The 27,846-nt window shown below is 43.9% G+C and overlaps 1 protein-coding gene across 1 annotated transcript; it reads left to right on the top strand.

Annotated features, from left to right (window-relative positions):
* Nucleotide 1: 1 nt before the first annotated feature.
* CRIP1 (cysteine rich protein 1) lies at nt 2–27,846 on the top strand. The gene is made up of 5 exons (XM_075329599.1): nt 2–110; nt 21,815–21,909; nt 24,254–24,311; nt 25,740–25,784; nt 27,552–27,846. Exons 1-4 carry the CDS (start codon nt 71–73, stop codon nt 25,778–25,780), a joined length of 234 nt encoding a protein of 77 aa, XP_075185714.1. The 5' UTR covers nt 2–70; the 3' UTR covers nt 25,781–25,784; nt 27,552–27,846.

Raw genomic sequence — 27,846 nt, 5'->3', positions numbered from 1 at the left:
AGGCTGAATTAATATATGAGCTGAGCTCCAGAGCCGTCACTCTGCATTCGACCACAGCATCAGCATCAACATGCCTAAGTGCCCCAAGTGTCAGAAAGAGGTCTACTTTGGTAAGTTTGGCACAACCGCGTCTATTTTAGTCTTCAATTTCCCAAAACTAAACTTTTGTAACTTTTTCTCAGTATAAGAAAAGTTTTGGGTTTTTTTTTTTTCGAAATTTTTGAAATAGTCATTTTTCTGCAATATTGGCTCTATTTCTAGACTCGTAACCTACTTTATGAAACCTTAAATTTACGCCTCCGGGGACTGTCAGAGCCGAGCTATCTGGAAGGTGCGGTGTAAGTGTAGATCAGATATCAAGCTGAGGTGGTTATTGAAAAGGAAATGAGTGCGGAGTCTTGCTGCGAGAAGACACATCTCTAAGACATAGGAGTCACTACGGCTCTTATGTAATGTATATAGTACATAGTGCTGCTCTATAGATTTCTAAAAAAATTTTTTTTACTTAAATGCATGTATTTTGCGCTAAAAATCACTTTTGCAATTGGCTTTCATTAAAAATTTTGCTCTTTTTGGTTATTATAGGCTCTTTCTTTCCCGCCATGTTCAACATTGATGTGGTCTGAGGTCATAAATAGGCTGAGAGAAGTAAAAAAAAAAAATACATAGTCAGAACGAGCTCACTGACAGATCCTCAGTTAGCTCATTCTGCAGTCAGCAGTAAAAATTGCTACAGACAGCAAGCAGTACAAAATAGATGATTAAACCCAAGTGCAAAAAAATTGCTAGAAACTGCAAGCAGTGCAAAATTGATGATCCAACCCACGTGCAAAAAATTAATCACTTTTGCAATTGGGTTTCATTAAATATTTTGCACTTTTTGGTTATTACAGACTCTTTGTTTCCGGCCACGTTCAACATTGATGTGATCTGAGGTCATAAATAGGCTGAGAGAAGTAAAAAAAAAAAATACATAGTCAGAACGAGCTCACTGACTGATCCTCAGTTAGCTCATTCTGTAGTCAGCAGTAAAAATTGCTACACACAGCAAGCGGTACAAAATTGATGATTCAACCAAAGTGCGAAAAATTAATCACTTTTGCAATTGGGTTTCATTAAAAATTTTGCTCTTTTTGGTTATTATAGGTTCTTTCTTTCCAGCCATTTTCAACAGTGATGAGGTCTGAGGTCATAAGTCGGCTGAGAGAAGTAAAAAACAAATACATAGTCAAAACGAGCTCACTGACGGATCCTTAGTTAGCTCATTCTGCAGGCAGCAGTAAAAATTGCTAGAGACTGCAAGGGGTGCAAAATTGATGATTCAACCCCAGTGCAAATAAAAATTTCTACAGACGGCAAGCGATGCAAAATTGTTGATTCAACTCAAGTGCAAAAAATTTATTGTTGGATTTAAATAAAAAAACAAAAAAACAAGGTATAGAAAATTATAGTTAAAGAAATTAGAAAATTTTTTATTTATGATACCAGCTTTATCGAGTAAAAAATAAATAAATTCTGAAGTGCAATACCAGACTCCACCACTAATTCAGAGAGGCGCTGTTTCTAAAAAAAAATTTTTTTTCTAATTTTGTATTTTAAACTAATTAGTATTAGTGTTTGTTGGACGATGTGCACGATTTTAAGGCATGGTCCATCTCTCTAGAGCTGTCATGTTGTACATGAGCCTCGTAAAGGTTTCTGCACAGATGCATGAGAATTGCAGACATCGCTCTTTCATTTCTGTCCTTTGCTCTTGCACGAAAGTGCAGAGGTTACCAAAGTGTTTACAGACACTGCACGCGGGAATTTACGAGCGTGCGCCCAGCAATATTGATACTGTAAGCACGCGGGGGATTTTAGGAGGGTATGATTATACTGGATGTATATCACAGAATATAAAAAACCTGCAGTGCTATGACAGCTCACAAGTGGTACTATAATATGCAGATTGGTTGGTACTATTGTGTATGTACTGCACTGTGTAGTGCCTCAATCAGGTACTATCATATATGCACCACACTTGATCCTGTTATACTATATATTCGATATTACTGGCACTATTGTATATAATACTGTATCAAATATCATATAGTGCCTCAATGAGGTACTATTGTGACTGATACAATCATATACACACCACATTTGATACTGTTATACTATATATATGATATGGTCGGTACTATTGTAGTATACAGTATGTACTTCAAATACCGTATAGTGCCTCAATAGGGTACTATTGTGACTGGTACTATCATATACGCACCACATTTGATACTATAATACTATATATACGATATGGTCGGTACTATTGTATATGTACTGTATCAAATACAGAATAATGCCTCAATCCGGTATTATTGTATGCACATTGTGGCTGGTACTATAATATATGCACCACATTTGATACTGTTATAGTATATATAAAATATCATCGGTACTGTTGTATATGTACTTTATCAAATACCATATAGTGCCTTAATCTGGTACTATTGTGGCTGGTACAATCATATACACACCACAATGGATAATCTTATACTGTAAATGCAATATGGCTAGTACTGTTGTATATATACTTTATCAAATACCGTATAGTGCCTCAATGCGGTACTATTGTGTGGGCATAGTATGAGCTATAATCATGTATACACCACAATTGATACTGTGATTCTATATATACAGTATGGCCCATACTATTGCATATGTACAGCAGGTAATACAGCATAGTGCCTCAATTTGGTATTATGGTATATGCAGTTTGCCAGATACTATCATATATATGCCACAATTGATACTGTCCAAGAACTGGGAGTTGATAATGTAGAAAGTTTTCCTGCTCACAAGTGGTACTATTCACAAAATGGTTGGTACTATTGTATATGTCCTTCATCTAATACTGTATTGTGCCTCAATGTGGTATTATTGTATGCACATTGATATCGGTACTGTCATATAGGCATTACAATTGATACTGTTATATTGTACATACAATATAGCCAGTACTATTGTATATGTACTGTATGAAATACCATATAGTGCTTCTGTACGGTACTATTGTATGGAAATTGTGGCCAATACTATCATATGTGCACTACAATTGATACTGTTATATTGTACATACGATATGGCCGGCACTATTGCATATGTACTATATTAAATACCGTATTGTGCCTCAATACGGTATTACGGTATAAGAATTGTGGGCGGTACTATCATATGTGCACTACAATTGATACTGTTGTACATACGATATGGCCGGCACTATTGCATATGTACTATATTAAATACCGTATAGTGCCTCAATACGGTATTACTGTATAAAAATTGAGGCTGGTACTGTGGCCGGTACCATTATATGTGCACTACAATTGATACTGTTATACTGTATATACAATATGGCTGATTCTATTGTACATGTACTGCCTCTAACAAAGTATAGTGGCTCAATATGGTATTATTGTATGCATATTATGTCTGGTACTATCATACACCCACCACAAGTGATACTGTTATACTAAATATTCAATATGGCTTGTTGTATTGTATATGTACTTTATCTAACACAGTATAGTTCATCAGGCCGGTACTATTGTATGTACTTTGTGGTTGGTACTATCATATATGCGCCACAATACATACTTACACTGTATATACAATATGGCGGTACTATTGTATGGACTCTGTATCAGTAAGTGTTATATGATGAGTCAATCCCAGGCGTGTGGCTGACATCCCCAGCTCCCGTGTACCCATATGAACGTCTCTTTGGCCTCGGCTTCCCGTCCCGTCCCTCTGATTTTTACGGCAGGTACAATTTTTATGGAAATCTCCAGAATTAGACTTGTCATTCCGCTATTATTTTAGCCTTTGTTATGGTTTCCTTTGCTCATTATTCCTGTGCCTTCTGGGTATTCTATTCATTTCTGGTTAACTAATCATCTCCACGAGGTATTTCACAAGTTCAAAGGACGTTCCTGTAACCGCACCCTGTACGAGCTGTGTGCATACTTCTATGACACTAGGAAAGTGAGCAGAGAACGGAGGAGGTTCGGACATCGATTGTCCAGGACGGTGGAAAACTCCACCTGGTCAATGAAGAGCTTGTGCCATACTGACCAATTCCGAATTAGTCACACTTTTCTATTTCTTAGTTTCTGGTCCGATATTTTAAAACCTAAACCGTGAGGATGAATCATTCTAATTGTCGATGAACATAACGTGATTCTTGACGACACATCCATTGGTGGAAGGCAAAAATCATGTGCATCATGTAGGGCGCATGATCAGGCACATCCCCAGAAGAGGGGGCCATAGCGGAGACAGATCTTGTACCGTAAAAGTCCCTATACATATTAGACCAATGTTGACTGAACCCACCAATATCAACAGTTCGGTCGACTGAATGGGGTCAGATAAGGATCCGGTATGTCCAATTTCAGACTGCCAATTGTAGTGCCAGCATCTTTGCAGAGATGCCGACTTACTCCGGCCGGGTTGCGTCCTCCCCCACCCATCCACATGTGCTCCTGCCTCCTTCCCCTCCTGGGCCCTGTACATACCGCACAGGATTCCTGGGAGTGCACCTAAGATGCGCACACCGGGGTTCCTCTTAAAGGCCTATGGCATAGAGGCACTAGGTGTTTAAAGCACCTTCCCATTAGGGGAGATGCATGTGCAACACTTTCAGTTACTTAGTATACCAGTCTCCTAGCTGAGTCTGCCTTCCCATACCTGCCTATCCCTGCCGTGCCCACCATTCCTGTCCATACCCATCTGGCCAGCCTATCTCAGTCATTCTGCCTGTACCTGAGACTGTCACCTATCCTGGGGGTCAGCTGCCACAGTCCCGGTCACTGCCCTGGGAGTGGTACCTCGCGGTGGGATCTTAGTTAAGCCCCTCTGTAAGCCTGAGTCCAGTTGATTCACTAAAACCACTTGCTGCCCCTACACCGGATGCGAGCATTACACCAATCCTTTTGTTCTCTAAGATGAGCCACAACCATAGTGGCTCTCTCGTAGAAAATAGATGAGCTCTTCTGTATATAAAGATGTTGGGAGAAGTAGGTGCCGACCAAACCACTTTCACCGTTTCACTGTTTTTTCACCATTTCACGTTCACCGGACACCTATCTTGAATGTATGGGGCCATAATAATAGTTCTGGATAACCCTTTAATTGTACACCAAGAATTATATATTTGGAAACAATATCTACATTGGGTCTGATGTTGCCCCTTCTGGCCCACGTGATCTAGGGATGTCCTCCGTCAATGTCTTGGATTGTAGGAAGTATCCAAATGAACCAGTCTGATTGTGTGGCTTGTTGTTTGTCTTAAGGAGCCTCAAGGTCATATTTTATCTTGTCAGGCCATAACAGTGACACAAGATTATAAAAATTAGGTTTACTCAATCAACACCACACCCATCAGTCAACCACACCCTACAATGATCACCTTCAATCACGGCTGTAATGGACAAAAGGTGTATTCAAAAATTCACCATTGGGGCCCATGTAAAAAAAAAAAATCAAAAATAAAAAGCTACAAATTTCAAACTTTTTAGATTTTTTTTGGTGGGGCATTTTTTTTTTTCAATTTAAAAAATCTTTTTCCCTGGCTTTATTTAAAAACATCCTATACGTTTATGGGAAAAATGTCTGAAAAATGCTAAAAAAAAAAATAAAAATACAAAACACTGGTGTGAAAATGCTAAAATGAAAGGTGTTGTTTTTTTGCAAAAAGATGTATGTGCAGTATCTGTCCTATGTCATGTTACTGTAATACTTTTTGGATCAGTATTAGGCTAGAGCCACATATTCGACTTGTAGCTGATCGTAAATGCCCTCCGGCCAGTGACATCTAAAGATTGTGTATGCGGGTGGCAGAAATCAAAATTTTGCATTGTTCTTCTTGAGATGTTCTTCCTAAGCAGACAACTGACTTGTCAACAAGTGGCTTTCTCATGGAGACCACAAAAACGCTTGGCCGAGTGAGCACTCTGGTGCATAGGAATGTCAGGTGAATGATCACCAAAAGCATCGCTTGGCCAACAGTCATCTACTGTGTACAGCCGGCTTTAAATTTTGTCCAAACTATTGGGTTGAGGAGGCAACAACTATTGTTACAGAGACAATACATGGTTTTACATGCTCAAGCTTATAGAAAACCCTCATGTATAGGATTGTGTAATACAATAATCATGTTCCTTTGAGTTGTAGAAAGTATATTTAGGCTTGGCCGTAGACTTGGAGGTCTTTACTCATGTATAGACATGGTACTGAAATCATTGACCCATCATCGGCCAAGAACAGTTTGCTTCTTTTCATTTATCGTCAGTGCAATATCCCAATCCTCTTTGATCTTGTAGAGTTGATCCTTTCTGACTATGAGCTCCTTGGCTTGCTCTTTCAATAGCATCAGCTAAAGTTATGAAGGAACATGTGGAAGATGTTAGACGGACCTTGGGCTCAATCAAGAGTCTTACAAAATCATTTTTCAAATCCGGGCAATTAACTTTCGGAGCCCGATGGATCACTCCGGAGACAAGTACAATTGGACCTTATTAACCTCGTCAGAGGGGCCTTTAGAAATGTGAGGTCCTGGAAGTATTTTGTAAGACCCTTGGCAAGTTTGCCATGTGGTTTGTTGACCTGATGTTGAAGTTGGTACAAAAGTTAACGTATTGTTACTAAAAACTGGGCTTGCTCCGTACAATGCAGACTGGGCTGAGGACTATCGATGATTTTTTCAGATTTGGTCTCAAACATAGCAGAATCCTCATCCTTGTCATTCTAGTAAGAAGACAATATACAATAACACGGTAATGTGTCCTGACCACACACCACATTTACACGTGAGTGCTAATTATAATGGAGAAGTCCCAGAGGGACATCTCTTTCCACCAACAGTTTCTAATCTAACCTAGAGGAAATGATAGGCAGAACGTATAATACCGACTTGTAGAACAATGAAAAAAGGTGTATCTATCTTTTAAAAACTTTTTAGATAGTATAAGGGGCTGTGTCCAGGTCCTAAGACCACCACCGATCGCTCAGCTCCTGCAAAAGCTGCACATACCGCCGAGCAGTGTCTAGACTCAATAAGAAATCTGCCTGTCCGGACCCACAGAATAGGATCCACTTCGAAGAAATGACCTGCACTTTTTTCTTTTTTTATCCACCAGTGACTTATCAAAACTTAAAAAAAAGAAACCACTCAAATATCTCCTGTTATGAACAACAAAGTGGATTTCCCATTAATGGTCTTTTGGTGTACCCAAATGATAATTGTTCTTGGCATCATATCGCCCTACATTGTATTGCTGATGGCCGGTGTAGGGGCAGCGAGCGGGGTTAGTGGACCCACTGGACCATAGGAGGGACCCGGGCTTACCCTTTAGTTGCAAGCTCTTAACTAAGGGACTACTGCGAGGCGAACGCCAGGTACCACTTCCAGGGCAGTGACCAGGACTGTGTCAGCTGACGCCCATGGCAGGTGACGGACTCAAGTATGGGCACAGGTATCAGCAAGTACAGTCAGAATGACTGAGGCAAACAGGAAGGCAGGTACCGATATATATGGTGGGCACAGCAGAGACAGATAGGTATAGGAAGACAGTGCAGGTGACTGACACAGGGAAAACGAGACAGGAGCACGGGAACCTGACAACTAGCTAGCAGACTGACAAAACTAAAGGCGTTACACAGACACCTCCCCTAATGGGAGGGTGCCTTAAATAGAAAGCACCTTGTAGCCATAGCTACAAGAAAAATGATGGCATATGAGCAATCTATGAATGATTGCTTATTGCCCATCTGAAGCACTGTAGGCCTTTTAAACAAAAGCAGATTGGCAAATATCTAGGTAGTTTTACGTCACAAAATCGTTAAAGATCACATGTTAAGATGAATCAGTAGCAGTAATTGCTTTAGATGGCGACACGATCATAAGACATAATAGCCAGTCATACAGCTCTCACACTGGTTGTTTTGCAGTCACAACAAAGCTCAGTGAAACATCTTGCTAGGATTTACTCACGGCTAAAGATAGTCTAAATTACAAGTCATCCATTAAATTACACAGTGCTGGTGTACCCTGGGGTAACACATGCTGAGCTCCTTTAATCTTAAAAACAATGTGTTTTCCAAGAGTAGAAAGATATGTTGCAGCACAGGACTATCTGTATGACATCTGTGATTACCATGGATTCGTATAGTAAAGAACTGAATAAAACGAGTCTGTCAGTAGTTTTTATTTTTTTTGTCTTGCCGATAATAAAGGTGCACATAAACGTTAGGTCAGTCAAGTAGCTATCTTTTCCAACTTCCCCATTAGTAGGCTGTTTCATTTGATCAAAAAGGTGCTCCACAAAATGTAAAAAAAAAGGTCCCCATTACATAATTCAAACAGCAGCAGTCTATCCTAGTCATGTGTCGGGACCGGCTGCAGTCTGAAGAAACACATATCTCGAGATCTGTGTCTCTACTGCCAGAGGAGCTGCATCATAAGCACACTGGAATCTACTGGATTAGGGCTGTGAAATGAGAAGAAATAAATCTCAGCTAACTGAGCATAGACGATTGAGGCTAGAGAAAAAAATCTTGTGTGCTTGGTCAGCTGAGGAGAAGTTTTATTTCTTCTACTTCTCCGACACCTCCGTAAGTGCTTACGATACATCTACTTTGACAGTTGAGACACAGATCTTGGGATATGCATTTTTTTTTAAGACTGCAGCCTGTCCTGATATGTTTCTAGAAAGGGTTGCCGTTTGAATTATGAGACGGGGCCATTTTATTACATACTTGGAGAACCCCTTTATACTAATTACATCAGGGTCAGCAGTAATTTAATAGCATCAACCACACTACCATATGAACGAAACTCTCGGTAATACGATAGTTCTGTGCACATAGGATATCATTGTTCTCTGCTTTTTTTGTGGAAACAGGATTGGATGGAATAATTATACATGCACGATCCTTATACCTGTCATAATCTGACAGGATAGAGGTGGTAGGCCTGAAATTGGTGGTTTCAGATAGTATTAATCTACTGTTCGTTGGGGCCTTAAAGACATATGTCGTGGGGGGCGGGGGGCAGTCCTCAGCCGACGCCCACGAGTGAAAAAGGGAGGGTTTTTATTTACACGGGAAGGTTGTCTGTGACGCCACCCACTGTGTTTGGTGAGGTACGGCACCACCGCTGCAGTGATGGGAGACCCGGGGAAGTGGAATGGCAGCTTGTTGTTAACCCCTCCGTGGGTAGGGATGGATGCCCCGAGGCCCAGTGTCTCTGTGCTGAGGAGTGATGGTGCAGGGGCCGACACACCCGGCCAGGCCGGGGATGTTACTCACAATAGGAAGAAGCACACAAGTCCAGTGGTAAACCAGAAATGATGGTGGCCGGCCTCCGCAGACGGTCGTATCGGTGTCCTCACACGGGTGTGGTAGTTGAGTCTTTCTCCTCTGCACTGTTTGTAGTAGATGGGTTTGCCTGGTGTGTAACTCAGGTTCCCGCTCCCGGTTATTTGGTTGGGAGCCGTGCCAGTCTGACGCTGACCCGTGGGATCTACAGGCCCTGGCGGTGGCCACTATCCTTTCTCTGTGGGTGGTTATCTACTTTTCGGGACTTAAGGTGGGACAGGACCTATAATCCTGCCCTCAATCGGTGAATTAGCTGTGCCTCTGGTTTCGGTCCCAGTTTCAGGGTCCGAGTACCCCCTTTCCGTGCGTACGGTTTCTGGTCGGTTCTCTGGTGGCTGCACTGGCGGGCCACTACCCTGTCCCGGTCCACTCTGGATTCCACAACTGTCTTCCCGTCTCCTGCAGACTATGGCTACCGAATACCACCTACCCAGGGTACCAGGGCTCCGACCCTGGTACCGTTCAACTTGAACTCTCCTGCTGGAGCTACACCTAGCTCCAGTCCACCTCCTCTCAACTTAAACTCCAAGCTTATCTAATCTGGTCTGATCTGATCTGCTAGTTTTTCCCCACCCTGGGCTGTCTAGACCCCCTGGGTGGGCCCACTGGTGTGCCTATCTTTCCCTAAAACGGGGGTGACTAGGGTTTCAGGTTGGCTGGTGTAACCCTTTGGGAACTGGTATACTGTGAAGGCCTAAGTGTGCGTGTACCTGGTTCTCCAGGGTGCTATACATACAAAAGGTATTTGAATCTTTTGTTCTTCTCAAGCTGTCTACAAAGATGTTTGTGGAGAACACATGAATGCTCATCTAAGTAGAGTGTGCATGTGTATGCAGGGTCAGGAGCAATGCTCCCAACCCATAAACCCATATGTTTATCATTGACATTTTTTTTGGAGTGAGTAGGTCAAATATAATAACAAGATGAATTTGTAAAGACTAGTTCCCCTTTTTTGGGTTCTGAAACTAGAAGTAGCTTTGAAAGGTCAGGAGATATGACATGTACAACAGCAATGCTATTATCCTACATGATGCAATCTGGAAATTAGTGTTTTCTAGGACCAGTCCACATTAAATCATTGTTTTTTTCATTGCCCAGCACATTACTCACTAGATCACCCAGCTTTGAGGATCTAACAATGAGTAATACTCTCATGACAATTTTGAAAAAACACTAAACTTTTCAGGGATCTGTTTTAGGTCCTTTAATTCTGAGCAGATCCATGGTGGTCCAGGTCCTGAGGTCCTTATTGATCTTTCAAAATACGTCTTAGAAGCCTCAGCGCGCAAACATAGCGGCCTATCACTTTCTACCGCATCCGTACTCCGCTGTATGTGCGCACTCAGGTGGGAGCTGCGCGCTCTTGTTTCTTGAACTGCGCACTTCCAAGACGTCTTTTGAGTGATCTGAAGGGGGCTCAGCACACAAGGATGGATTTCTGATCTTCATTCCTTAACACCCACATAAAAGCAGCAGCAAGATTAAGGACATTATACAGCAGTATTGAGCTGTGAAGATGTGAATCCAGCTCTGAGATGAGGTACAAGACTTGTTAGAAAGCTCAGCATAATCTTGTTGTATTTCCCTCTTCTTGTTTTCTCATTCTGTTCACACTCTCCATAGAGTACAACAGGAGGTACAACCTGACACCACACTGTGCTGGCAGTCCATGTTGGCTTGAGCAAAATAGCGGTGTATGGTAGAAAGGAGGGGGAAAAGGTTCATAAGTGGAGAAAGAAGAAGAATTCTCTGATAAGATATATTACAAAGTTTCTTATATTCGCATGTACTATTGATTTACGTAAAGTTTGTCAACAAGATACAGTTCCCATTTAGGGTGTTCTGCTACTGGAAAGTTTCCAAACACCCTGGGTGTAATCATTCTGACGGAATACATGCAGATACATTATCAAGTGTGTGAGATTAATAAATGAAATATATGAGGCTCATAAAGCCCAAGACTTCGTATCACAGTTCATTGTCCAAGGTTCAAGACCAGTGTCATCATCTCCTGACAGTCTTAAAGATGTATTCCCATCTCATACATTTGTGGCTTATCCACAGGTTTGGCTATTTTCTGAACTCCCTGAAAGTGAATGAAGAGAGATGTGCATGGGAAGCTAACTCTTCAATATTGGCAGTGCAAGATGGGACTTGTTTTTGACATGGGGTGCACCCACATTTATCAGACATTTATACTTAACGAGATTATTCTTACCTTTATGAGTGGATATTGTCGAATAGTGCTTGAAAAAACAAGCACTTTTGCAATTTACTGTTTATTAAAATTTGCAGCCATTCTTGAAACAAACACTTTGCATTTGGAATGCTTTTGTCACAGCTCCGCTGGGCTGAGCTTTTTGCATTTGAATATGCTCTGTTGTGAGTCTTGTGCACTTGCTGACAGGTTGTCTTTCAGCACTAGGGTCTATGCTGATTTTGGGAGGTGCCTTCACAGATGCGCTTCGCTCCTGGTGATTGCTTTGTTTTTTTTACTGGGCTTGCTGTCTGAACTTCGTCAGTCGTACTTCCTGTTTGCTCAGTGTGCTCTTGGCTCCTGTCTGGTGTAAGTGTCCTGATCTTGGCTTCTGATCTTGGACCTCTTCCTGACCACGTCTTTGTCTGCTCCCTGAACCTTATACATTACCTCCCGGCTTCTGACCTCGGATCTCTATCTGACCACGTCTCTGTCTGCTCCCTGAACCTTAAACATTACCTCCCGGCTTCTAACCTCGGACCACTTCCTGACCACGTTTCTTTCTGCTCCCTGAGCCTTATACATTACCTCCCAGCTTCTGACTTCTTCCTGACAACGTCTTTGTCTCCTCCCTGAACCTTATACATTACCTCCCGGCTTCTGACCTCAGACCTCTTTCTGACCACGTCTCTGTCTGCTCACTGAACCCTATATGTTACCTCCTGGCTTATGATCCCGGCTTGTCTAACTACCCTTCTATTTACATTGCTCGTAGTGTCTAGCATCACAAACACATTTTTTAAAGCTCATTGCCTAGGAGATTGACCATCGCTGTTGTCTAGCTTGTAAGAATTCTGCTTAAACTGGCCAAGATTAGGTGGTAACTTGGCTCTTCAGCTATCCTGACCAGATTCAAAAAATAACTTAAAAGGTCATTATAGAAGATCTTGGAAGCACTGCACATGTTCTGCTGTGTAGCAGTGGTGGTCGGTTTCCATAGCAATGAAAGAGAAAAAAGTTAATATCTCAAGAATGGCTGAAAATTTTAATAAGCAGTAAATTGCAAAATTGTTCATATTTACAAGCTCTATCCAAGAATACCCAAATGTGAAGATAGTAAAAACCACTTTAAGGACTGGACCTTATCATTCCTTTATAACTATATACATTCCAAAGCAAGTCTCCTCGTTTTTGTGTCACTCGTTCATAGGATTGCACTGCGTGATTTTCATGAAAACGAGCGTTCCCCGGAATGCCTTTTCACAAAGATCCTGTAGAACTAGTTCTTCGAAGAACCAAATGGCCCCTTTTAGGCATTACCTTAGCCAGCCCTTCTTTGCATTTGCATGGAAGGATACTGATGATGTTGCGTGATTATTTTTAGCACGGTATTACCCGTAAGTCAAGGCTTTTACAGCTGGCAAAAAAACAACCGGTAAACATCAGCTGCCGAACAATAGCCCGAAATACCATCCTGTTTCCATTGACCTCAGTGCCTCCAAAAACATTATTTCCTGACATTTTGCAGTTGACTTGGTGAAGAAACCAGAATTTCGCTAGGAATCAAGTAGCTTTTTATTCCGTACAGGGCGCTTTTGTTATCATTTAATGAGGTATTTGCCCTAAAACATCCCGTATTTGTGTTTCTCCATTAGTGTTTGCATTGCATGGCGCGCTGTTGATCTAGGGAGGACTGCTAACACCTTGATAAAAAGCAGTTTTCTGGGCCAAAGCAAATAATAAAAAATAAAAACACAATGGGTGCATGTAAACCAATTTATGAGAATGACAAACTTGATCCTAAATTAATCTCTTGAGCACAAATGTTGTAATATTCGGACACTTGAGCATCACTCACCGCATCTTTTGTATATTCTGAAATAGAAGTAAGGGAGTTGCACAATCTCTTCTTTTATTCCTTGTCTGCCTACTGGATTCTGATCAGGAGGCATCTGGAAGCCATTTACAATGAGACAACCATCAAAAATGGGAAGTTGCCTCCAGTGCAGAGGATATATAGTATTACCTGGAGCTATTCAAATTAATGGCCAACTGTGCCGAACTACCACTAGGTGTCACCAGATGCAACTAGTGACAGGGAAGCCAAACAAACCAAAGGTCAGGAGCCAGGAGGCCACCTATGGAACACAGGGATGAAGCAAAGCCAAAGTCAGAGCACAAGCCGGAGGTCAGAAGCCAGGAAGTCGCGTAAGGTACACTGGGGGGAAGTGGAGCCGAGATCAGGGTACAAGCCGGAGGTCAGAAGCCAGGAATTCACTTAAGGTGCACAGGGAAAATGCAGAGCTGGAGGTCAGGAGCTAGGGAACGAAGTCAGAGTCAGGGACATGGGAAGAGAGGGGTAACAACCGGTCCAGGATAGGAGGATAAGATCAAATCACAAACGGGAGACAGAGCACTTACTGCAGGCAGGAACTACAACTGGCGGCATTCTGGGTGAGGTTGCTCCCTAATGAAGCAGAGCAATCACCCGGAACAAGGCGCCTGGAGAGAGGCCCCTCCCAACACTAGCACAGGAACTGAATACGGGAAACCACCCGTCCACCGGCACAAAATACAACACAGAACACTTGCTCTGTTGGAGAGCAGAGCACCATGGATCAGAACCATGACATCAACCATGCAAAACGCAGAAGGCCAGGTCCACCAGATTAAATGAATCCTCAGAATTTCAGCCATTTGCCTTAAAGATGTTGTCCTCTACTTTAACATTGATGGCCTATCCTTAGGGCCCTTTGCACACTACAACATCGCAAGCCAATGCTGCGATGCTGAGCGTGATAGTCCCCGCCACCGTCGCAGCTGCGATATCTTGTGATAGCAGCCGCAGCGAATATTATCGCTACGGCAGCTTTACATGCACTTACCTGCCTTGCGACGTCGCTCTGGCCGGCGAACCGCCTCCTTCCTAAGGGGGCGGGTCGTGTGGCATCACAGCAACGTCACACGGCAGGCGGCCAATAGAAGCGGAGGGGCGGAGATGAGCGGGACGTAAACATCTCGCCTACCTCTTTCCTTCCGCATTTCAGACGGGACGCAGGTAGGAGATGTTCCTCGCTCCTGCGGCTTCATACACAGCGATGTGTGCTGCCGCAGGAATGAGGAACAACATCGTAACATCGGTCCTTCCAAAATAATGAAAATGACCGACACTACACCGATCATACGATACCGACGCTTTTGCGCTCGGTAATCGTAGTTAAAACGATTTACACACTACGATGTCGAGAGCAACGCCGGAAATGCGTCACTTTCGATTTGACACCACCGACATCGCACCTGCGGTGTCGTAGTGTGCAAAGGGCCACTTAGGATAGGTCACCAATGTCTGATTGTTGGCGATGTGAATCCCGGCACTGCCAATACAGTTGAAGGTGTGCTACCTGGGGCGACAGATGCAACTGTTGGCACTGGGCCCACCTGACTCACAGGCCCCATGCCGGCCTCTTGGTCTGCTGCCAGTGATGTCACACCTTTGTAGAAGAGAAACACGGTTTAACATAGCACCCTATAAGCTCAATGGAGATCCATAGGCAGACATACCACTGTTGCAACCTGTGCAGCTTGACAGGGGTCTAAGAGGTATAGGAGAACACTTCTGTCTACAAGCAGGTGGAATCGTGCAATTGGACTGCAACAAGCCCATATATCAATCTTGCACAGGGACCCTCTTCTGTTCATGTGTCTTTGAAAATTCATAGTATCACCTTCTTAAACGGTAAAATGCATGTAAAAACGAGAAACTTTGCAATTTACCGATTTATTAAAAATACTTTCCGTTCTCAAATATGGAAGGAGTTTTACTTGTTTAGTTTAGCGCTCGTTGCATAGGTTACCGTTCAACTCTGTAGTTCGTGAGAGCATCAGGTTCCGTCAGAGCCATGGAGCGTGCTCTTACAATCGCTAGTTTCAGTGTCTCTGTGCTCTGCTGATGCTACAAACCAAACCTGCCTATGCAAGCCACATCGAGGAGCGCACAGTTCAAACAAAAGGTGTGACCATGTCACTTGTCCGAACTGCCATTCTTCAGTATCACACTATCCCCCTGCAAGCAGGGGAGCGGTGTGCTCTTGAAGAAAGACGATTAGAAGAACTCTAACTACAGTGTCCTGACTTTCTCCACTACAGAGAGCTCTACCCATTGTGGCTCGGGGAGGGGTTAGCTTTTAGAAGTGTTAAAATTTAGTTTGTATATCTCAAGACATTCTCCACTCTATAGTTAACATGATCTACAGTTAGGTCCAGAAATCTTTGGACAGTGACACAATTTTGGCGAGTTGGGCTCTGCATGCCACCACATTGGATTTGAAATGAAACCTCTACAACAGAATTCAAGTGCAGATTGTAACGTTTAATTTGAAGGTTTGAACAAAAATATCTGATAGAAATTGTAGGAATTGTTCACATTTCTTTACAAACACTCCACATTTTAGGAGGTCAAAAGTAATTGGACAAATAAACCAAACCCAAACAAAATATTTTTATTTTCAATATTTTGTTGCGAATCCTTTGGAGGCAATCACTGCCTTAAGTCTGGAACTCATGGACATCACCAAACGCTGGGTTTCCTCCTTCTTAATGCTTTGCCAAGCCTTTACAGCCGCGCCTTCAGGTCTTGCTTGTTTGTGGGTCTTTCCGTCTTAAGTCTGGATTTGAGCAAGTGAAATGCATGCTCAATTGGGTTAAGATCTGGTGATTGACTTGGCCATTGCAGAATGTTCCACTTTTTTGCACTCATGAACTCCTGGGTAGCTTTGGCTGTATGCTTGGGGTCATTGTCCATCTGTACTATGAAGCGCCGACCGATCAACTTTACGGCATTTGGCTGAATCTGGGCTGAAAGTATATCCCGGTACACTTCAGAATTCATCCGGCTACTCTTGTCTGCTGTTATGTCATCAATAAACACAAGTGACCCAGTGCCATTGAAAGCCATGCTTGCCCATGCCATCACGTTGCCTCCACCATGTTTTACAGAGGATGTGGTGTGCCTTGGATCATGTGTCATTCCCTTTCTTCTCCAAACTTTTTTCTTCCCATCATTCTGGTACAGGTTGATCTTTGTCTCATCTGTCCATAGAATACTTTTCCAGAACTGAGCTGGCTTCATGAGGTGTTTTTCAGCAAATTTAACTCTGGCCTGTCTATTTTTGGAATTGATGAATGGTTTGCATCTAGATGTGAACCCTTTGTATTTACTTTCATGGAGTCTTCTCTTTACTGTTGACTTAGAGACAGATACACCTACTTCACTGAGAGTGTTCTGGACTTCAGTTGATGTTGTGAACGGGTTCTTCTTCACCAAAGAAAGTATGCGGCGATCATCCACCACTGTTGTCATCCGTGGACGCCCAGGCCTTTTTGAGTTCCCAAGCTCACCAGTCAATTCCTTTTTTCTCAGAATGTACCCGACTGTTGATTTTGCTACTCCAAGCATGTCTGCTATCTCTCTGATGGATTTTTTCTATTTTTTCAGCCTCAGGATGTTCTGCTTCACCTCAATTGAGAGTTCCTTAGACCGCATGTTGTCTGGTCACAGCAACAGCTTCCAAATGCAAAACCACACACCTGTAATCAACCCCAGACCTTTTAAATACTTCATTGATTACAGGTTAACGAGGGAGACGCCTTCAGAGTTAATTGCAGCCCTTAGAGTCCCTTGTCCAATTACTTTTGGTCCCTTGAAAAAGAGGAGGCTATGCATTACAGAGCTATGATTCCTAAACCCTTTCTCCGATTTGTATGTGAAAACTCTCATATTGCAGCTGGGAGTGTGCACTTTCAGCCCATATTATATAATTGTATTTCTGAACATGTTTTTGTAAACAGCTAAAATAACAAAACTTGTGTCACTGTCTAAATATTTCTGGACCTAACTGTATGTCTTTTTGCCCTTGTTATTTTGGGTTTAACTAATAAAATGTGCTTCTGTATTGCCTGTGATTCTGGTGATGTATTTTTGTACTGCTGATGGTTCTTTTGATTTATTTCTGTACTGATGGTGGTTATTGTGATGTGTTCCTGTACTGATGGTGGTTTTGGTGATGTATTCCTATACTGATGAGGGTTGTGATTCTGTAATTCTGTACTGATGGTAGTTCTGGTGATGTATTTCTGTACTGATGGTTGTTCTAGTGATGTATTTCTGTATCACTGGTGGTTCTGGTGAGGTATTCTTGTGCTGTTATTGGTTCTTATCCTGTACACATGTAACAATCCATCACTTGTAAGATTATGTAGTAAATGACTATGTTTATAAAGGGTTGTGCCATCTGAAAAGCTAAGATGTGCTATGTTATTATTTATGTTTCTGATAAAAATCTGCAGCAATTCTATGTGACGACAGACTTCTTAATTCTCACAGCGCACACACCATACACTATCAGGATTCCCTTGTGCTGGCAGTGAGAATAGGAGGTCACAAAACCACAAGTATGTGATTTACATATATGCGGTCACGTGCCGACTGGACATGCGTGGCCTTGCTCAATGAAAATGAATTGAGCTAGGCCAGTCATGTCTAGTTGGAATGTGGTCAGAAGTATTTAAATTGCATACTTGCACTCACATGACAGTCCGCTCTTGCCACTGGTAAGGGACAATAATGACTGCAGACTTTCATCACAAATCTGGACAAACCCTTTAATTCTAAAATTAAGCTTTGTAGTAGGCCCATTCCTAACAGCATGTAATGTACTCACTGTCTAGATTCAGCACTACTTGCTGGTCCCATTAGTCATCACATGACCACTCCACTCATATGCAATTGTCATACTTACGGTCATTTGATTTCTTCCTGCTTCTCTCAGTTTTTCACTGAACATTGAGAGAAATAAGAAGAGCAGCTTGTTGGCACGTGACTGAAAGTGTTCAAATCGCATGTGAATGAATGGTCACATGCAACTATTCAAGTTGCTTAAGGATGCGACAAACGGAATTCTTGCCCCCGGTGCCGGAAAACCTAGATGCCTCGCTCCCCATACTGTGTTCTGAAACTTCATCACCCCACTCCCCTCACACTGTGTCTTCAAATATCTTTTCCCCATTTGCTACCCATACTGGGCCCTCAAATTTCCCCTCTCTCTCTTCATATTGTGCCCTTAAATTGCCCCCCATACAGTGCCTGTGTACATTCCAACCCTCTTGCCCCATACTGTGTTCGTATACATTTCGCCAACCCTCTTGCCCATACGGTGTCTCCACTCATCCCCTTTGCGCCCCATAATTTATCCATATACATATTCATATATATTCTCCCACCTTCTCTCCCCATACTGTGTCCCCACTCATCCCCCTCTGCTCCCCATACTGTGTCCGTATACATTCCCCCAGCCTCTCTACCCATACTGTGTACTCAAATTTCTTCTCCCCTTCCCCTAACTACAGTAAATCATTGCTCCACTGGAGCACTTACCACACCAAATTTCTGCCGCCCATGCGACACCGAGGAGTGACATCAGCTGTGTGATCAGCTAACCTGATCACACTGCTGATGTTAATGTGACGCCCTGGGCAAGCCAAGGGTCACAGGTCACTACACCACACGCACCCCACATTCCCTGCAGGTACACCGAAGTCAAAACATAAATCCTTGTTGCCTTCCTCCAGGAGCTGGTGTCCACACCAGCGGGTGGGCCAGGTGGTTGGCTCCACCCACCGAGGAGTTCACAGCTCTGGAGGCGGGAAAACTAGGCAGATGAGTGTTAGAACTGAAAGTGAGAGGAAGTGGTAGAGGAGCTAAAGTAAGAGCAACAGAGAAAGTGACAGCAAGAAGCCTGAAGTTAGTCCGGGTGTGTGCCCCGGACTGAGATAGCAAGGTTGGCAGACGGCGGTGACCGTCTATAGGCGAGACTGATTGGAGGTTGCCGAAAGGACCGTGGACGGGTGGTGACCCGGCGGTACCGGAGCGGTATACGAAGATTAGTCAGCACCAGGGTAGGGGCCTTTCGGATCCCGGCAAGGCTAGGAGTCGCCATAATTTGCCAAATCCGTCAGTGAAGGGGACGACTGTCTCTTAACAACCACGTCCCGTTTGAAGGCAACAGTCCAACCGTTAAGGGGAGACACCGCCACCGCCAAGGCACCAGTTTCCCAGGGCCAGCACCTGCGGGCAAGAGTGGAGCTCCTCCGGCTCATATCCAAGTCGGGGAGCGGGTTACCGGTGGGAACCCATCGCTACAAAACAACAACACATAGGTGCAGGGAAGAGACCGTCACCGTCAACTGCAGGGGATATCAGCAGCGCAACCGTCTGAGGGACCCGTCCAACCAGCCGTTTGTTTACCGAGAACTGTGTCGTGTTTACTGGCTGAGTGAGTACTTCCGTGCCGTGCGGCACAGCGCTGCCCCTGCGCCCCTGCACCTCCACAGGCCCCATAGCCCGCCTGTCCACCATCCCAACTCCATCACTGGGCCCCGGGATCACCAACCCCTACCCACGGAGGGGCAACACAACAACTGGCTGCTCCATACCATCACTCCCGGGATCCCCAGCCAGAGCAGCGGTGGTGTACACTCAATCACCACAACCGTGGGTGGCGTCACGGACAATCAACAATCCCCACACCCCAAACCCCCTTTCACTCACGGGCGAGGAGCGCCGCTAGAGTCCCCGGGATCCGGCTCATCGTTCGAGCCACCGAGCAGCAGCAGGCCGCAGCAGCCGCGGCAGCCGGACCCGAGCAGTGGGAGAGTGCGGCGTCCCCTCCTCCGCCCGCGACATTACCATGACCCAGAAGTGTCAGTTGTCAGAGCTTCAATTGTACACATGCCTGAAAGATGCAAGTACAATTGATCACTGGAAGCCGGCGTGCTGCACCTCCTCTGAGGCAGCTGTAAAATTGACAGCCGGCTCAGAGATGGCCGTATCCCACTATGATGGGAGGCAAAATGCAGCCAACAAGGATAAACATTGCTGCCCACACAAATTGTCAAGTCACCAGCCTATGCAAATTGTCCTTAATCCAACTATTGGGTGTCACTCTGCTTTCATAATTTAGGATTAGGTGGCCTATGCCATGCCAAGAATGGCACTAGCTTCCACATTGGTGATAGGGTCAGGACTTGGGGGCTCATGTGTTCCCAGACCACCATTGTCCTATCACTGGTGCAATCTGTGAAAGGAAACCTCACTCTTGGTATTAGCAGAGTTTTTATTTGCCAGAATGGGACTGGTGGAGAGAATCTAGAATATGATTGAATTTAACTATCTAGAGGAAGTAAAAGTCCTAACAAGATTTCTAACCTGTTGAAGGATCACTAATTAGGTAAGGACGGGGAAGGGAATGTGTATAACCCCTCCCACTCCACTGATTGACTGCTTTGTGTATACTGTATATTGATAGAAAGCTGTTAATCAGAGGTGGGGGCGTGGTTACACAGAGGAGGAGGACTAGGAAGCAGGAGACGTCTAGTCCTGCAGTGATAATCTCCTGCTGATAAAATACTGATATTAATAAAACAGCCTAGTAAGTGATACATTGATGAAATGAAGGTATCTGCCCCTACATCATGCAGCTCTCAAATTACTGAGCAAAAACCTTGCTTTAATACTTTGTAAATGGGGCATTATTTGTTTTAAGGCGCTAGCAATGCTCTTTGCCCCACTGGATGGAACATTTCTTCTTGTTATCCTGCCGAGGTGACAGCAAAGTCCTAAATAATTTAGACATCCGTCATATGGAGAGGGGGTTAAGCTGATCCTGTAAAGTCAGCCAGACAGACAACTGTTTTGTAATACACCACGAAAAGGATCATGTGTGCATGAAATATGTTTCCAAACAGGGGCAGAAGCGTGCAGGAACATAATCCCCGTCTATGTAGTATCTGTGCAGTTACGTGTAGAGACTAGTAATGGACAATGATGATTTCTTCTCAGTGACAGGAAGCTACAAAACCACAGAACAACGTCACGTCAACGTGTCTGCTACACCAAGGACTCCACATCTGTGGTAGCCGCCATATGGGTTATTTATGACCCTACCGGTCTGTTTCAACAATGCATTCCTTTCCAAGTTTACAGATATTTCTGGTGTATTTTTCTTGCTTTTGTGTATGCGCACGTTATAACAGGAGCACGTCGGTCTTATCAATGGTTACATAGAACATACAGACTTGTGGTGTATTTTGCAGTCATGCAATGTAAGCAGCGAATTCCTAAAATGCCTTTTTGCTTTGTTGCAGCTGAACGGGTGTCATCTCTTAATAAAGACTGGCACAGGCCATGCCTACGATGCGAGAAGTGCAACAAAACTCTTACTCCGGGAAGTCACGCTGAGGTATGTGTGCTATAACATTTTATGGGGAAACGTATTGGGACCCCTGTTAATATTATGACTTGTTTTGGAGTGGTATACCCCCTGAAATAAGTCATCTTCAGTCCTATCCATGCTATATAGGATTACTTATCCAACCACAAGGACCATCAGTGAACCCGAAATTGAGGCTTTGAAGGTCCGTCTTGCACAGGTGGTGTCGAAATAGAGGCTTTGAAGGTCCGTCTTGCACAGGTGGTGTCGAAATTGAGGCTTTGAAGGCCCGTCTTGCACAGGTGGTGTGCATGCTCCATTCGCAGTCTAGGGGACTGCCAGAGAAAGCTAGGAGTTGTGATACCCAAAAAAAATAAGTCATCTCCAGTCCTATCCATACAATATAGGATTACTTGTCCAACCACAAAGACCCCCAGTGATCCTGAGAGTAAGGCTCTGAAGGCCCGTCGTGTGCATGCTCCATTCACAGTCTAGGTGACTGCCAGAGAAAGCCAGGAGCTGTTATATCCCAAAAATAAGTAATCTCCAAACTTATGCATACTGGAGTACGGTAATTATCCAACCACAAAGATCCTCAGCGATACCAAGATTGAGGCTCTGAAGGCCTATCTTGCACAGGTGGTGCACATGCTCCGGTCGGAGTCTAGGGCACTACCAGAGAAAACCAGAAGCTGTGCTATGTAAAAAAATAAGTAATCTCCAGTCCTATCCATACAATATAGGATTACTTGTCCAACCACAAAGACCCCCAGTGATCCTGAGAGTAAGGCTCTGAAGGCCCGTCGTGTGCATGCTCCATTCACAGTCTAGGTGACTGCCAGAGAAAGCCAGGAGCTGTTATATCCCAAAAATAAGTAATCTCCAAACTTATGCATACTGGAGTACGGTAATTATCCAACCACAAAGATCCTCAGCGATACCAAGATTGAGGCTCTGAAGGCCTATCTTGCACAGGTGGTGCACATGCTCCGGTCGGAGTCTAGGGCACTACCAGAGAAAACCAGAAGCTGTGCTATGTAAAAAAATAAGTAATCTCCAGTCCTATCCATACAATATAGGATTACTTGTCCAACCACAAGGACTATCAATGATCCTTAGATTGAGGCTCTGAAGGCCCGTCTTGCACAGGTGGTGCGTATGCTCCATTCGCAGTCTAGGTGACTGCCAGAGAAAGCCAGGAGCTGTTATACCCCGAAAATAAGTGTCCTACCCATACAATATAGGATTACTTGTCCAACCATAAGGACCATCAGCGATCCCTTGAATGAGGCTCTGAAGGCCCATCTTGCACAGGTGGTACGCATGCTCCATTCGCAGTCTAGGGGACTACCAGAAAATGTCAGGAGCTGTACTACCCAAAATAATAAGTCATCTTCAGTTCAATCCATAAAATATAGGATGAATTGTCCAACCAAAAGTACCATCAGTGATCCCTAAATTGAGGCTCTGAAGATCCATCTTGCACAGGTGGTGCGCATGCTCCATTTGCACTCTAGAGGACTGAGAGAGAAAGCCAGGAGCTGTGATACCCCTAAAATAAGTTTTACCCAGTCCTATGCATGCAATATAGGATTACCTGTCCAACCACAAGGACCCTCAGTGATCCTGAGATTGAGGCTCTGAAGGCCCGTCTTGCACAGGTGGTGCCCATGCCCCAGTCACACACTAGGAGACTGCCATAGAAAGCCAGGAGATGTAATACCCCAAAAAATAAGACCTCTCCAATCCTATCCATATAATATAGGATTACTTGTCCACACACAAGGACCCTCAGCGATCTTGAGATTGCGGCTCTGAAGGCCCATCATGCACATGCTCCATTCACAGTTAAAAGACTGCCAGGAGCTTTTTTAAGTATACATACATGCTCTCCATCCAGGGTGGGGCTGTGTAGCTCTATCCTCAGGGTTCCACATATCTCAGGATTGCCGAGGCTAGCAGTCCCCCCTTAGATCACTAGGTTTTCACCTATCTTATGGTTTGGGGGATAGCTTGTTTTTTTACCCTTTAATATAAACTAATAGGGTTCAAAATCACTGATCCATAATTTAACAAATCAATAGGAGCTCAATTAAAGAGAACCTGGTCATAAATAGTCAGATTAGCTCTTATTTTATTCCTACTGTTCCTCAGAGTATTCCGTATTGTGTTGTTTTTTTTAAATCCGCTATATGATTCCAGAGATATAGGCCTTTCTATTTAGTGCTATTTGTTCAGGTTTCTACAAAAATGTCAGTGCTCACAGGCGAATAATACAAAGCAGCCTAAAGACACGCCCAAGAGGATCCAGTGAGCCATGCCCCTGAGGATCCAGTGATATCACCTGTACTAATTTGCACATTTTCTCTTTCAGCATGAGGGAAAACCCTATTGCAACCAGCCATGTTATAGTGCCTTGTTTGGACCAAAAGGTGAGAATTTGGGATTATTTTTAGAGATGGGTGAAACTTTAGAAATTTAATCCAAATTTTCCAGGAAAATTAGATTTTTATAGCAAATTGATTCAACACAAATCAAAAGTATTCAAAAAGACTCAAAATTACCCTGAAAAGATGTATGTAACACTCTGAGGTCTCCTAGAACTTTTCCAACCCAGAGTTGTAATGGAAACCCAGCCTGTCAATGTGACCTCAGCATATAAGGCTATGGGTAAATGGATAGTAACTGTTATTCATTATTGTACTTTAAGGCATTATTTGATCAGTTTCTTCAATGTTTTATGGCTTTTTTTCCCACTATCTCTATTGCTGCGCTCCAAATAAAGGCTGCTGCATTCCCTGCCTCAGCTTTTATACAGGCTATGATAATCCATCCTGATTTTCTGTGCTATACCATGTAATGTGTAAACTGCAAGGCATCATGGTTCAGCCTAATGTGACGATATGCCACTAGGTGTCACTAGAAGCTACTAGAAATAGGGAAGTCAAACACACCGGTGGTCAGAAGCCAGGAAGTTAGATAAGGTACACAGGGAGTGAGCAGAGCCTGGGTCAGGGTACAAGCCGGAGGTCAGAAGCCAAGAAGTCAGATAAGGTATACAGGGAGCGATCAGAGCCGAGGTCAGGGTACAAGCCAGAGGTCAGAAGCCAGGAAGTCAGATAAGGTACGCAGGGAGCGAGCGGAGCCGAGGTCAGGGTACAAGCCGAAGATCAGAAGCGAGGAAGTCAGATAAGGTACACAGGGAGTGAGCAGAGCCGAGGTCAGGGTACAAGCTGGAGGTCAGAAGTCAGGAAGTCAGATAAGGTGCACAGGGAACGAGCGGAGCCAAGTTCAGGGTACAAGCCAGAGGTCAGAAGCAAGAGGGATAATGTCACAGTGAGGGGCATGGGCAGAGAAGGGTAACAATGGTCTGGGGTAAGGAGACAAGATCAGAACAACAAAACTGACGGAAGCCAGAGAATTCACTGAAGAGCAGGAACTACAACTGGCAGCGTTCCAGATGAAGTTTCTCTCTAATGAAGCCGAGCACTCACCCGGAATGAGGCACCTGAACACAGGCCCCTCCCTGCACCAGTGCAGCACCCGAAGGCTGAGAAACCACCTGTAACCTGGAGCATAATACAGAATATTGGCTCTGCTGGAGAGCAGAAAACACCGCGGATCATGACACCTGCCCATCCATGGTCCTACTCTGGCTGATGTAATCAGCTGCATTAGGTAAAATAATGGGGGAATGTGTAGGTAATTTGTGAAAAACGAACCTCAATTCTTCAGATTTGGGGCGGTATAGAGAATTACTAAAAATCAACACAAGTTCTTCTTGCATCCAATCGATTTTGTTTAATTCTAATGCCTAAATTTTTATATGTGGCACTAAATATATATATTTTTTTGTTCAGGATTTGGACGCGGGGGTACAGAAAGTCACACCTTCAAATGAAGAAGTAAGTACACCTCTATAACCCAGAATTAGAATATATTGGACAATAGCTTAAAAGGAACCTTATACCAATCAAGTTTAACCTGTAATTTATTCATTTTGGGTTTAAGAGTCCAGTGGGTGGTCCTAATCTCTGATTGACAACTAACTACTCCGTCTCTATTTTTCCTCCTCGCTTTCTCAGAGCTTTAACTTTTTAGTTTTTTTCGTCGATAGAGTTGTATGAGGCCTTATTTTTGTACAAGCTGTAGGTTTTATGATTAAAATTTTTAGATTCATACACTTTTTTTTTTATTTCTTTTTATGCTCCTTTTGGGAGACAAAGTGTGAGTCTGATGAGTCCTGATCTGATTTCCCCTCCCCCCAGGGAGGGACAGGACAGGAGTGTATTGAAAACCATAGATAAAGACAGACAAGGGAAAGCCAAAACTAAAAAGGTAAAGACAGTAAGGGGTACTTCTCACATAGCGAGATCGCTACTGAGATCGCTTCTGAGTCACGGTTTTTGTGACGCAGCAGTGACCTCATTAGCGATCTCGCTGTGTGTGACACTGAGCAGCGATCTGGCCCCTGCTGTGAGATCGCTGCTCGTTACACACAGTGCTGGTTCGTTTTTTGGACGTTGCTCTCCCGCTGTGAAGCGCACATCGCTGTGTTTGACAGCGAGAGAGCAACGATCTGAATGTGCAGGCAGCAGGAAGCCGGCTTCTGGCAGCCTGTGGTAAGCTGTAACCAAGGTAAATATTGGGTAACCAAGCGAAGCCCTTTGCTTGGTTACCCGATATTTACCTTGGTTACTAGCGTCCGCCGCTCTCAGGCTGTCAGTGCCGGCTCCCTGCTCACTGCACAAGTAGCCGGAGTACATATCGGGTAAATAAGCAAAGCGGTTTGCTTATTAACCCGATGTGTACTCTGGCTAGGAGTGCAGGGATCCAGTGCTAAGCGGTGTGCGCTGGTAATCAAGGTAAATATCGGGTAACCAAGTGCTTGGTTACCCGATATTTACCTTAGTTACCAAGCGCAGCATCGCTTCCAAGCGTCGCTGCTGGCTGGGGGCTGGTCACTGGTCGCTGGTGAGATCTGCCTGATTGACAGCTCACCAGCGACCATGTAGCGACGCACCAGCGATCCTGACCAGGTCAGATCGCTGGTGGGATCGCTGGAGCGTCGCTAAAGTGTGACGGTACCCTAAGAGATTCAGGAGGAAAATACAGAGCAGGAAGAAAGAACAAAATAACAGGGGTAAACTCCACAACCGCTCCAAGCACTAGGCACAAGTTAAGCACAACTTTCACCAGAGAGTCTAAAGACACCACACCTTGTCAATGTGACCTAAACATAGAATAAACTATAGCTGGCATGGGTAAAAGGATTCCACCAGCATAAATAAGAGGGCAGCAGATGTGATAGGCCTCCCCCACAACTTGTGATTAAAGGAGAAAGGAGACTAGCAGAGATTAACTCTTGATAGCCTTCCAATTAATCAGCACACAGCAGGTCGACGCCTGAGTCTGCCTGTGATGATCCCCTACATCAGAGAATCCATCAGGCAGAGTGTCAGAATCTTCAATCTGAACAGAGCCCAATTCTGCCATGGGAATCAGCAAACTTTGTGCAGCCCTTCAAGTGACAGCTAAGCTAGACACACAGTAACAAACCATCATCTGTGAGATGTAAATCCTTTGTTGTTTTTTAGCCTATATATTACAGTAATATCGCCAATGAACCTTGATGGCACCATTTCATTTATGACATATTTTTTTTTCCTTAGGTCTGAGAATGTGGAATATTGAGAGAAATTCTCCACCTACTTGCAATGAATCGTTCCTGCCTCCTATTGACATGCCAGTACTCACATATAAGTGTATCCATCAGTAATAACGATCCGGGACCTTGGCCACCACTTGATCTACCTGTATGAAGTGTCAGACATGCGACGTCCGCTTGTTATCTCTAATACCACTAAACGTATAGATGAGGAGTATTGTAATCATACATTTTGATATAGAAGTAAAATATTATGCAAGTGGATGTGATTATTCATGAATAAATATACTTTACCATTA

The sequence above is a fragment of the Anomaloglossus baeobatrachus genome, chromosome 12, assembly GCF_048569485.1.
Source record: "Anomaloglossus baeobatrachus isolate aAnoBae1 chromosome 12, aAnoBae1.hap1, whole genome shotgun sequence".
In the NCBI taxonomy this organism is placed as follows: Eukaryota; Metazoa; Chordata; class Amphibia; order Anura; family Aromobatidae; genus Anomaloglossus; species Anomaloglossus baeobatrachus.
This window is presented reverse-complemented; position numbering and strand designations above follow the sequence as displayed.